Here is a 12,810-nt window from a genome sequence, read left to right as displayed (position 1 = left end):
ATAAAGAATATTGTTTTTAGACTTTTATATCTACACTTCTAGAAGGTAGAATCTCTGTGTGTGAAGAATTGAGAGCTGGTCCTGAATCTTGTCTGTAGAGTTTACACTATTTCTTCTTCTTTTCTCTCAGGCAATTTCACAACGCAATTGAAAGAAACATATATAAAACTATTGCATATTTTTAAATTAGTTGTTATAAAGGGTTTTTTTTGGGGGGGGGTTATACAGTTGCATATTTAAAACAATTGCATATGTTAAAAACAATTTCAAATCCACTAAATATACTAACTGGGATCAACATATCTACTTCCACATGTGCCAAAAAGTCAGAGATGGTGCCTCTCTGATGTGTAACAGTGGGGAGACCCAAATTGAAGGTACCCCCACACTAAGGCCCAATTTTGACATCACATGGACCTCGAGATAAGCTGTTATCTGCAGGTTGCCCCATGAGGCAGCGGGATGAGGCATCCTCCTCAGGCACCTGAACCAGAAGAAGAGGAGGAGGAGGAGGAGGAGGAAGAGTAGTAGTAGTTTGGACTTGATATCCCACCTTTCACTCCCCTTAAGGAGTCTCAAAGCGGCTAACATTCTCCTTTCCCTTCCTCCCCCACAACAAACACTAGGTGAGGTGAGTGGGGCTGAGAGACTTCAGAGAAGTGTGACTAGCCCAAGGTCACCCAGCAGCTGCATGTGGAGGAGCAGGGAAGCAAACCCGGTTCACCAGATTACGAGTCTACCACTCTTAACCACCACACCCCAAGAGGCTGTACCCCTATGGCCGTCCTGCCCTCCACTGCCAGCAGGGATATCTCACTGAAATCACAGGAGAGCTGGTGAGATCTCTCTGGGAGCTGGCACCATTGCTGCCACGCAAGCCAGGTAAGAGAGACTGAAGTGAGGCAGCCTTTTCCCATTTCACACCAGGTGGCAAAACAGGTCATGTGATCCGTGATGCAGAGCGCAGTAATCAGATGGGAGTATAAGGGGTTAGATGATCTTTTAGGCCACCTGGTAGCTAATTGGCGGCCAGTGCAGATCATTCAGTGGTTGTGTAATATCATGGCAATATTCTGCCCTGCTGAGTAGTTGAGCCACCCAATTTTTGCATTAGTCACAGCTTTCTGATCAGTTTCAAGTGAAGCTAGAACTTCTGGTAACCCTAGGAGGAACAAAATAATTTTAAAAATCCTTCCGGTACACCTTAAAGACCAACTAAGTTTGTTATTGGTATGAGCTTCCGTGTGCATGCACACTTCTTCAGATACACAGGAGGATGTTAAGCTTTGTAAATATATATCAAATTCCTTTATGCATCTTGTTTTACAAGCTCTCCTGCCTTGCTCCAGTCGGGAGCAATATCCGATTGGAGTATTGTTAATCTCGATTTATTGTACCTCAGCATGCATATGCTGCTTTATAGACCTGTTAGTTAGCATCCATCTGTCTTGAGAAACAATGGAGTATATCTCATGGGGGGGGGGTGAAGCCAAACCGCTGTGTCAGCACTGAAGTGACCTCCCTGGAGCACAAGCCTGGGCAGTGTGTATGGAGATCCTGGGCTGCCTAGATAAGACCCCCCCCCCCCGGCCTCACTGATGTGGTTCAAAGGAAAGCACAGCAATACGTTTGGCACCAGCTGGGCTTCAGGAGTTGCAGGAAGGAGGCATACGAGGCGCTTTCAGAGGCGGAGCAAGGCGGATGTGGCCCGCCCCGGTTGTCATCCCTGGGGGGGGGGGTGACATCGCCCCCTGAAGCTCGCCCCCTCGGCTATCCCTGCCCCCTGAATGCATGCCATTCCAGATGCTGGAGCAGCTAGCTCCACCTCTGGGCACTATCCAGCCGTCTTAGAGACTCTACTCTGGATTTGTATAAGGTTTATTCCACTGGTCCTGTCAGCTAGGGATGATGGGAGTTGTAGTCCCAAAACATCTGGAGGGCCGAGTTTGCCTATGCCTGCTTTAGCCTTTTTTTCTTCTGAAGACATCCCACAAGACTGCGGAGGTTTAGGATCTGAGTTTTCCTTCTCCTAGATAGACTACCTTCCCAGGTTGATGAGCCCCATCTGCCCCTCACTCCCCTCTACAGCACATGCAGAAACCACCTTCTTGACTGTTGCACCCGCTATTGGTGTCATCTGCTCAGTCCTCTGGAGCCTTTTTTTCACAGGCAGGGGAAGTCTTTTGACTCACTGAAGATTTGAGACCCGTCGGCTACCCTCACCTGGTTTAGCCAGTCAGTCGAAGCCGCTCCTGGGTTGTGGCTGCTGTCGCATGCCGACAGCTTCTATGAGCCACAGGTGAGAACTGAGTGCAGGGTGGGGACCCAAGGTGGACAAACTACCCCAGAAGGAGCATGACGTGTTCCCCACCAAAATAAAAATAAAGCTTCAATAACAATCAGACAACAAAAGGGATGGAGGAAGACAGGGACATATGTGTTAGTCTAAATATGCACAAAATGTAGTTGCAGACTCTTAATTGTAGAGTTGAAAGGAACCATGAGGGTCATCTAGTTCAACGCCCTGCAGTGCAGGAATCTTTTGCTTAATGTGGGGTTTGAACCCACAATCCTGAGATTGAGTCTTGTGCTATACCAACTGAGCTATCCCAGCAAATCCTCTGCATTTGGAACTGAACCCTAAGTTGGAGAAAAGTGCCTTCAAAGTGTGTGTGTGGGGGGGGGGGAGTTATGAGTAGAAGTGATGGATGGAAAGATCCCTCACTTGTTCACATGAGGGTGTGTGTGTGTGTGTGTGTGTGTATGGGGGCAGGGGGAAGGGCACATTAGGGCAGTGGATGCGGGTGGCACTGTGGGTTAAATCACAGAGCCTAGGGCTTGCCGATCAGAAGGTCAGTGGTTCAAATCCCCGTGACGGGGTGAGCTCCCGTTGCTCGGTCCCAGCTCCTGCCAACCTAGCAGTTCGAAAGCACATCAAAGTGCAAGTAGATAAATAGGTACCGCTCTGGTGGGAAGGTAAACAGTGTTTCTGTGCACTGCTCTGGTTCACCAGAAGTGGCTTAGTCTTGCTGGCCACATGACCCGGAAGCTGTATGCTGGCTCCCTCGACCAGTAAAGCAAGATGAGCTCTGCAACCCCAGAGTTGTCCGCGACTGGACCTAATGGTCAGGGGTCCCTTTACCTTTTACCCAAAGTGGATGGTACCACCTCCTGGGTAGAGTTGGGATGACCATGGGGGTCGCTAAGAGGCAAGGGGGCAGTGGGGCATGGGTGTGTGTGCTGAAAGTGTACTTGACTATCAGACTTTGAAAAGCTGGTATTCCCGGCTCAAATTTTGTTGAATTAATTAAACTAAATAGTTTTATTGTAATTGAATTTTTATTAATTTGCAATTAATTGTTGCTGCTTTGAATTTTATTGTACTACTATCTTCCTTAGTGGGTCATGCAAACTGCTGTTCTGAATAATGCTTTTTTAAAAAACAAAGAAACATTTTTATTAAAGATTTCTTGGTTTACAAAAGTATATGCAATGTCTTTTATTTTCAAGCTACATTTTCTACAGATCAGTTTCGTTTGCTGAGACATTAGTGTTACATGAGGAAGAAAAGGGGGAAAGAGGTGGAGAGCTGAATAATGCTTTTTATAGGGAAGGGGACACTGGAGATTAGTTTATGGAATGAAGAGGGCTGTGGCTTTAAAAGTTTCGGAACCTCTGCATTAGCACAATCTGTATCTCCACACATTGCAGGGAGGTATATATAATGAAAGAAGAAAAATAAAAACAAGTGTCACATTTGAGGGTGCAGGTTCTAGTGCTGAGAATACCAGGGCTATCCCCCTTCCCCGCACTTGCATGTAACCCAGAGCAGTGCATTGAAATATTGTGAGCTGAGGTTAGATGTTAGCAGACAACTGCCCTGTCCTTTTGCTGCTGTTTCCCTGCCACCTTCCTTTTCAGCTTCTGGTTTTTGGATGAGGTTTTTGTTGTTGTTGCTGCAAGCCCTGTAAGCCTGCCTTACCGTAAAATGGCCTCACGTCCACCCACCCACCGCCCCCTCCCCTCTCTCATTCACTTTGCCCTTTGAGGTCGATATTATTCTTCCTTCCACACTTCTTCTGGTTGCGCTTCATAGCTTGCAGGATGTTCTCGGCACATCTCAAGAAGCGGAAGTGCTGAGCTCATGGAAACAGATCTGAGCTTGTAGAGAGGAGAAGCACACTCTCCTTTGGGGGGGGGGGAGAGGGAGCGAACGAGCGCAGATGCAATGCTTTCTGAACAGTGGCCTCTGCTGCTTCACAGGTAAGTGAACATTGTGCCTGTGCTATAATTAGACTGACCAGTTTGTGCAAAAACCGAAACCGGCAACTGTATTTCTCTCTCTCTCTCTCTCGATTTTGGAAAGGAAACTAGGTCATTTCTGAAAATGGGCAGCCTGAGCGGCGGAACAGAGGTATGCACTGGGTTTCTGAACCGTGTCATGTGCTAATTAATGACTTGGGCCAAAGTCAGAAAGCAACTAGCCGGTTGCCCTTCACTGGAGTTTTGCATGCAGGTGATACTTTCAGATCCTTATTGCTGCTCTTAGTAGCAACTGCTGTATTTAGTCCATAGAAGGAATCAAACATGATGTGGAAGAACTGTGCTGTGTTTGAAAGCAGAAGGAAAGCTTTATGATGGGATTGGGGGCGCCTACCTTTAGGCAGCATGAGGTGAGCACATCTGGCAGTTGATTTGGTGTGTCATGAAAGGAGTGCAAATTGTTTGTATCCTGTTTTTAGCAAGGGAGGGTGATCTCTTTGGGCAAACGGGGCCCAGCTTCGTCAGCCTCAGTCAGCCCTTAGCCAGTCTCCACTTACCTGCCTTCTTACTAACAACTACAGTGGTACCTCGGGTTAAGAACTTAATTCGTTCCGGAGGTCTGTTCTTAACCTGAAACTGTTCTTAACCTTAAGCACCATTTTAGCTAATGGGGCCTCCCGCTGCCGCCGCGCCACCGGAGCACGATTTCTGTTCTCATCCTGAAGCAAAGTTCTTAACCTGAAGACTGTTTCTGGGTTAGCGGAGTTTGTAACCTGAAGCATATGTAACCTGAAGCATATGTAACCTGAGGTACCACTGTACTTGTCAACTTCCTCCTCCTTAGTGTCATCTGCCCAAAGAAAGATGGGGAGAAAACTATAATGAGTTGCCTCTGCCAGTCATTGGCTCTTGCAGAGTTTGCTCCACCTACTGTTGTCCATCCTGCCTAATGGGCTCCAGCCACCACTGCTGCCAAGTCACAAAAGCTGGGGGTCATAAAGCGCCATGCCACCATTTTGTGACTTGCTCCCTTACCACCTGCCACCATTTTGTGACTGGTGGACCTCCTTAATTTTCAGGGTTGTCCCTGGGTGTAGAAACTTTGAACAACCTGGGAACTAGCTGCAGGGTCTCCAAACTTCCTCTCCTCTGGTGCACAGCTTCTCTTTCTCTGTTTCCTGTGGATTGCTAACCGCAGTTTGTCACTTTGGACAGCAAACTACAGTTAACATTGAACAGGTAATGGAGAGGAAAGCTCTGTGCAAAGGGGAGTCCATGGTGCATTTGCAAGAGGCTCTTCAGAACTGAGCTGAAAAGGCAGAACTTTGAGGATGAGAAAAAAACAGCGGAAATACGGAGCAATGGTTGCAGGCTACTGATTTAAATTAGCAGGTGCAATTATGTACTGTGAAATGCAATTAGTGTGAAGAGTGGGGAATATACACAAGCCATAAGTAGTCATGTTGGTCTCTTGGAGAGCGAAAAAGCCATTCCCACAACCGTAGCAGTAATGCCTTTTATTAGGATTGACTAAAATGTAACAAGTCGTGAACAAGCTTCAGGTCCTCAGGAATTTATCTCTCTCACCACCCCCCCACTCCCTTGTTATGTGTAATATCTAGCATTGAAGCCTCCAAAGACTGCACAATGTTAATTAATTTGTATTCACTTTCCTTAGTGCAAGGGGGGACGAGGGGGGGGGGTTGGTGGAGGGCAAAATAATTATTAATATATTGCCTTCAACTGGAAAAGACACATTTTCCAGGTGACCAGTTTGCCAAGCATTCACCCAGATTTGTCTGCGGAGAGCTTTAATGTTTATTGAGCATTAATTCTGATTTATTTGCGGAAGGTTAGACAATATTGCACCATGTTATCCCATACTTTCCTGTGCATTTTCCTGTTGTTTTTCTTAAAACATGGTGTGCATGTGCAAGCGGGTTTATCGCACAAGAGCTCCAAATCACCTTTTAGTCGTACAACCTCAATTTGGTGGTATGTGATTAAATCCCACCTGAAAAATGTAGCAGCTTGGATACACTTCTAGAAGTATTTCAATTGTATGTGTGTGATAGTGGTTAGGATCAGTCTAGGACCTAGGATACCAGGATTAAAATCCCACTCAAATCATGAAGTCCACTGGGTGACCTTGAGCCAGTCACTCTCTCTTAGCCTGACCCTGTCAGAAGGACACTGACAAACTGGAACGTGTCCAGAGGAGGGCAACCAAAATGGTCAAAGGCCTGGAAACGATGCCTTATGAGGAACGGCTAAGGGAGCTGGGCATGTTTAGTCTGGAGAAGAGGAGGTTAAGGGGTGATATGATAGCCATGTTCAAATATATAAAAGAATGTCATATAGAGGAGGGAGAAAGGTTGTTTTCTGCTGCTCCAGAGAAGCGGACACGGAGCAATGGATCCAAACTACAAGAAAGAAGATTCCACCTAAACATTAGGAAGAACTTCCTGATAGTAAGAGCTGTTCGACAGTGGAATTTGCTGCCAAGGAGTGTGGTGGAGTCTCCTTCTTTGGAGGTCTTTAAGCAGAGGCTTGACAACCATATGTCAGGAGTGCTCTGATGGTGTTTCCTGCTTGGCAGGGGGTTGGACTCGATGGCCCTTGTGGTCTCTTCCAACTCTATGATTCTATGATTCTATGACCCACTTCACAAGGTTGTTGTTGATGGGGGGTGGAATGGAGAAGAGGAGAACCAGATACCAAACCTTTAGGTTCTTGGAGGCAAGGTAGGATATAAATGTAATACAGTAGGCCTGCCACTTCTGGGGGGGGGGGGGTCTGTGCACAAAGGCAAAAGCTTGCAAAGTTAGGAATCACTGGAACATGCCCCCCCCTCCAACTGCAAGGCAGACAGCTGCTTTACCAGAATCTGGGAACATCATAGGAGGGCTCTAGGAGCATCCCAGGGGCCTTGTGCAACCTTCCCAAAGCCCACTAAGTGAGGTGGAAGGACGTAAGAAGGTATTTCTGGTTGTGCGGGTGGGAGGAAAAAAATGGAGGTGCTGGTGGTGAAACAGCAGTTTCCCTCCATCATTCGTTCATTCATTCATTCATTCATTCTCCCCTACCCCATGAAAGGTTGTAATTGCATAAGTAAAGTGAGCATAAGCTGGGTTGAAACTATGCTTTATTTCCCCGTGTCAAAGACTTAGTTTGGCACACACAGCCCATGTACATTTGCATACAATGCCTCAATGGCGCCCCTCTGGAGGCTTCACCCATGGGGGGGGATCCAGCTAGCCCCCCCCCCCGCCCCCGCCAGCTACAGCTCTGCATACCTGCCGCCCACTCTAGGAATATGTTTCAGGGGCTACCAAAGCTTGCTTTTTCAGAAGGGCTGATGTGAGAAATGTACCCCAGTGCTTTTGGGGAAAGCAGAAAATGTGCTCTGGCATACGGAATGGCTTGGGATATGGGTCATTTGCAGCTGGGGTTCTGATCAGCCTTCCTTGTAGTTTTTCCACCCCTCCCCCTGTGTTGCTACGAGTAGGAGTTAGGTTGCCTTGAGAGCTCTTCAAGTTTCCACCTCTGCTTTTGCTTCCAAACATATCTATCCCTCCAGAGGCTCTCTCACCCGTGTCTCTGTTTCTCACTGTCTCCTATTAGCGGGGATGTTTGTTTCACTCTGTGTGGTATAGTGCTGGGTGAGTCAGAAATGCTCTGCTTTCAAAAGGGAAAAAAACACACCGTTCAACTTGCCCTCCAAAGAGTGAAGCATTTTGCAAAGAGTTAAGGTATTTCAAGAGCTTTGTGGTTACTTACCTCTTCCCCCCTTTCTGCTAAGGAGGGTGGTTGAGTGATAGAGGCCGGGCCATTTTTTGTTGTTGCTGTTTAACCTAAAGCTAGTGCATAGTTTGTACCTGCCTCTTCCAAAAGGCAGGGGTTAGATAAACCATGCTGTGTTGTATTCTTAGCCCTGATATTAGCCTTTTTCAAGAGCCAGGGAATACTCAGTGCATACGATATACGATATATTTATTGTCATTGTCCTATGCAGAACAATGAAATTGAAAAACTACATAAAACTACATAAAAACTACATAAAACTACATAAAAACTACATAAAAACTACATAAAGCATTCAAAAAACCCCTAAAAACTCTGAAACCCCATTTTAAAATACACTATACTATAGAGAAGGGATGCGGGTGGCGCTGTGGGTAAAACCTCAGCGCCTAGGGCTTGCCGATCGAAAGGTCAGCGGTTCGAATCCCTGCTGCGGGGTGCGCTCCCATTGCTCGGTCCCAGCGCCTGCCAACCTAGCAGTTCGAAAGCACCCCCGGGTGCAAGTAGATAAATAGGGACCGCTTACCGGCAGGAAGGTAAACGGCGTTTCCGTGTGTTGTGCTGGCTCGCCAGATGCAGCTTTGTCACGCTGGCCACGTGACCCGGAAGTGTCTCAGGACAGCGCTGGCCCTCAGCCTCTTGAGTGAGATGGGCACACAACCCTAGAGTCTGTCAAGACTGGCCCGTACAGGCAGGGGTACCTTTACCTTTATACTATAGAGACCCCTTATGTGTTTAGAACCAGAATTGCATTTGCGTAGAAACTGTTTCTCAGGCGGCTATTCCTGGCATTTCCAACCCTATACCTTCTTCTAGAAGGCAGAAGCTGAAAGAGATCATTTCCAGGGTGCGTACTATCCTGCGCTATCTCTGCCGCTTTCTTATGGCACCTGGCAGCATAGATTTGATCTAAGGTGGGAAGAGTACACCCAATTATTCTCTCTGCAGTCTTTGCGATAATACGTCTTCCCCTTTCCCCCTTCTTTTTGCAAAATGGAGGACAGGGCCCATTAGACACCCTCCTGCCACATGATGTCACGTGTGCCGCTGCCCCCACCGAGTTGGGCAGAACCTGGTGTGTGTGCTCGGCAGACAGTGGGGGAGTGTGCATTTGGGGACAAAGTTTAGCTATTGGAAGGTTGCATCGCATGCTGTGGCTGTAGAGACTGATGCGGAGGGAGATGTTTTGTTGCAGCTGGGGCAGATGAAGGCACCCGCTTGTGCTGCTGCAGATGCACCATGACATTTCTTCTCCCTGTGCTCCTCTCGGCAGGCAGCTGTATGATTAACCTAATGGATATGACCTTTGAAGAAAAAAAATGGTAATAAGTGTTAGTGTTTAACCAACGTTGCTGAAGGCAGAAGGAGCCTTGGGAGCCTTTCTGTCTCGTTTTGTGATTCCTTGGCCTGTCCTCCTTTGCTGACCTCCTTTTGTCACTGGTCCCCCGGGCTAAGCACCTTGAATGGTGCTAAACCTGAGAAGCAGTTGACTTAATTAAGGTCTTGCAGCCCACTCCCAGCTCCCAACAGAAAAAAAAGTCAACTTTCTTAAAACACACACCCAGAATTCAAAATAAGTGAACGAATGGGCAAATTTTCCATGGGAGATTGTCTAAAACAGAGTTAGACCGTTGGCTCACCGCCTGGCAGGGCCTCTCCAGAAGACATGTGCCTCTCTCAGCCGTACCTGGGGATGCTGAGAATTGATCCTGGGTCCTTCTGCATGCAAAGCATGTGCTATGAGTCATTTCACAATAGAACAGGGAGTACATTGAACAGAGGCCACAGAAGCCAAATTAAAAATACGATTTTCAGATATATATGCAGTGTGTGTTTGATTTATTTGGGTGGAAAATGGGCATGTGTTAGTGCTTGTCCATACAACCAACTCAGTGGGGATGGTTTAGTGAGATAGGAGATCAGATCTCCTGACTCCAGTTCTGTGTGCACATACCCAGTGCTATTTTCTAGAGAGGTTCCAGAACTCACCATGAATGCCTCCCTTGTTCCCTTATAATGGCAAAGGCACCCACCTGAGAGCTGCCACAACTGAGCTCCGTCTGAAAAAAAGCCCTGCGCACACCTAAGATACACCCAGTGGATCTTGCCGCTATGTAAAGACGCAGCAGAATGTTCCGTCTGTTCACAGGAACAAAGAATCCCAAAGTGTTTCTGTACCTTAGGACCTTTTACTGAGTATTTTTTGGGTTAGGCAATGATTGTATTTTAAACCTAAAAATCAGTGGCTAGTAGCCACAATGACTATATTTTACCTCCAGTGTCAGAGGCACACTGAAAGCTAGTTACTAGGACTCACAAGTGTGGAGGGTGCTGTTGCATTCTGGTCATGTTTATTCTGATGAACTCCACCCACTGTAACATTTCCTCCCCCTACCCCCACAACGTTTAATCTTGCTATACATTCATACCTTGGAAGTTGAACAGCTTAGTTCCCGAACGTTTTGGCTCCTGAACGTTGCAAACCCGGAAGTGACTGTTCCGGTTTGCGAACTATTTTTGGGAGCCAAACGTCCGACGGGGCTTCCATGGCTCCTGAATGGCCGCAGGAGCTTCCTGCAGCAAATCAGAAGCCGTGCTTTGGTTTTCGAATGTTTTGGAAGTCGAACGGATTTCCGGAATGGATTCTGTTTGACTTCCAAGGTACGACTGTAATAACAAAGTGATTCTGCTGCCCTGGACACTGCCAGGTGGAATCACTTTTAAGACCTCTGATTGAGGTTTTAACATTTAAAACAAGGAAAACGTGAAAAGTGATCATTAATCTTACCCATTTCCTTTGTTGCAATTTTAACAAATGAACATCTGGATGGGTGCATTAGTTGGACGGAGAGACTGAAATGAGTTCAAGGGTTATTGTTGTAGGATAACTGTGGCTTTAAAAAGACTACTTTGAGAGTTCAGTGTTCTTTAATGGGCATATGCTTTTTAAAAATATAAATATTTTTATTAATTCTCCAAAGTTATTTCAAAGCATTTATCATCATATACAGGTGTTTTTTTTATTAAAAAAAACATAGTTTCTTCTTGACTTCCCACCCTCCTTTCCTGGTGTTTTTTGTTTCTTTTACACCTTTTTATTGTTTTATAACACACCTTTTTATTGTCCAAACCCCAATATCATTAGTTCTTTCAACAATCCACTGTTAATACTTCAAATTCTGCCTTCGACTTTCATGTATGGGTGATGGTTGGATAGGTAATCGATGAATGGTCTCCATTCCTCCTTAAACATTTCATCATTATGTCCTCTTAATTTAGTAGCCAATTTCTGTATAGGCCATTCAGTTTTATAAGCCATTCCTCCTTGGGTTGGTAATCCTCCTCCTTTCCTGGTGCGCCTATACTTTTAAAATATTCAGATAAGTTGTAGGCCTGTCAGCTGACCAAATACCTAATTGCAACTTAATATACACCTGTTGGGTGGAAATGCTCATTTTTGCGGTGAGAAGTTTCATGAAGAAAGAGCAGCATTCATCATTAAGAACATTCAATGGCTATTTAGAATGTAGCAATCGGCACAAGTGTTCTTTTATGTCGCTTTTGTTTTCGCCGGACGCAACCCACGCTTACTTGTTTTCTGCCTCTCTCTCTCTCTCTCTCTCTGTGCAGGATACCACAATGTGCTCTCCGGTATCTACGCAGTGCTGCTCTCAGTCCAGCCGCAGCATGTTCCCGTAGTGCCAGGCATCTTGTCGCAAGGTTGCGCTTCTGGTCCAGCAGGAGTGTGGTTGACCCATTGGCAGGTGGGCCATGGACTCCCACATGGACTTGTTGACAGAGCTGCAGCTACTGGATAAGGTGCCTACCCTCGAGCGGCTCCGGACAGCCCAGAAACGCCGCGCTCAGCAGCTGAAGAAGTGGGCGCAATACGAGAAGGAGATGCAGCACAAGAGGAGGAAGCATGAGAAGAAGAGGAACGTTGCCAGCCGCAAGAAGGTGTCCTTTGAGGCCAGCGTTGCACTGCTGGAGGCTTCACTAAGGAATGATGTTGAGGAAGGTAGGAGATGCTGCAAGTTCTTGTGCCCCATGTGCCCTTGCTAGGTTTGACTTCAAGCCATGTGCTAAGCGCCCAGTGGTGCATCTGAGTGTTCATTTAGGACCCTGGATGGTTGTCCTTTAAACTGCCATATGTAATATGTCCAGTGTGAGGCTTACAATGAACATTTCTCTTCTTTCCCCCCCATCGCTTGACTGCCGTTCCATGTTTTGCATCCTCTAGCACAGCGGTTCTCAACCTGTGGGTCCCCAGATGTTGTTGGACTACTACTCCCATCATCCCTGAGCTCTGGCCTCGCTAGCTAGGGGTGATGGGAGTTGTAGTTCAACAACATCTGGGGACCCACAGGTTGAGAGAGGCTGCTCTAGCAGATTCCTGATGTGTTAGGGCGGAAGCAAAAAAAAAAAAAAAAAATAGTCTGGTTTTTAAGAAAGGAAAAAATACCCCAGTGTGTGTGCATCATGGCTACAGGTATAAAATGGGGTTTGTTTCTGGGTTACCCTGATGGGTGGGGATGGGAGAGTACCAATTTGTTGTAGAAAAGAGTAATATAGACTTAAAGTAAAAATGAGCATTTGTAACCATGCCTGTGTTAAAGAATTGGACTTAGGTGAAATGTTTGGAATGTTGATCTTTATTTGGTATATGTTGTGTAAGTGGCAAAAGATACGCTTAGAGCATAATAGCTGCTCTGGGTTTTGGTATAAGGATTTATGGTCATTCTT

General features: G+C 46.4%; 1 protein-coding gene across 2 annotated transcripts in view; it reads left to right on the top strand.

The window, feature by feature from the left end:
• PPP1R16B (protein phosphatase 1 regulatory subunit 16B) overlaps positions 1-12,810 on the top strand; it is a 111,335-nt gene that overhangs the window by 33,993 nt on the left and 64,532 nt on the right. Inside the window, exons 1-2 of one of the 2 annotated variants that reach the window (XM_083446926.1) lie at positions 4,245-4,263; positions 11,698-12,085. In XM_083446926.1, the coding sequence (XP_083303052.1) occupies positions 11,839-12,085 (247 nt within the window). In that variant the 5' untranslated portion in view covers positions 4,245-4,263; positions 11,698-11,838. Of the gene's footprint in view, positions 1-4,244; positions 4,264-11,697; positions 12,086-12,810 lie in introns of those variants that run through there. The other variant, XM_083446925.1, reaches the window with a different exon arrangement.

The sequence above is a fragment of the Podarcis tiliguerta genome (assembly GCF_965153285.1).
Source record: "Podarcis tiliguerta genome assembly, chromosome: 6".
NCBI classification, from domain to species: domain Eukaryota; kingdom Metazoa; phylum Chordata; class Lepidosauria; order Squamata; family Lacertidae; genus Podarcis; species Podarcis tiliguerta.
The sequence above is the reverse complement of the archived record's forward strand: the minus strand, read 5'-3'. Positions and strand labels throughout refer to the sequence as shown.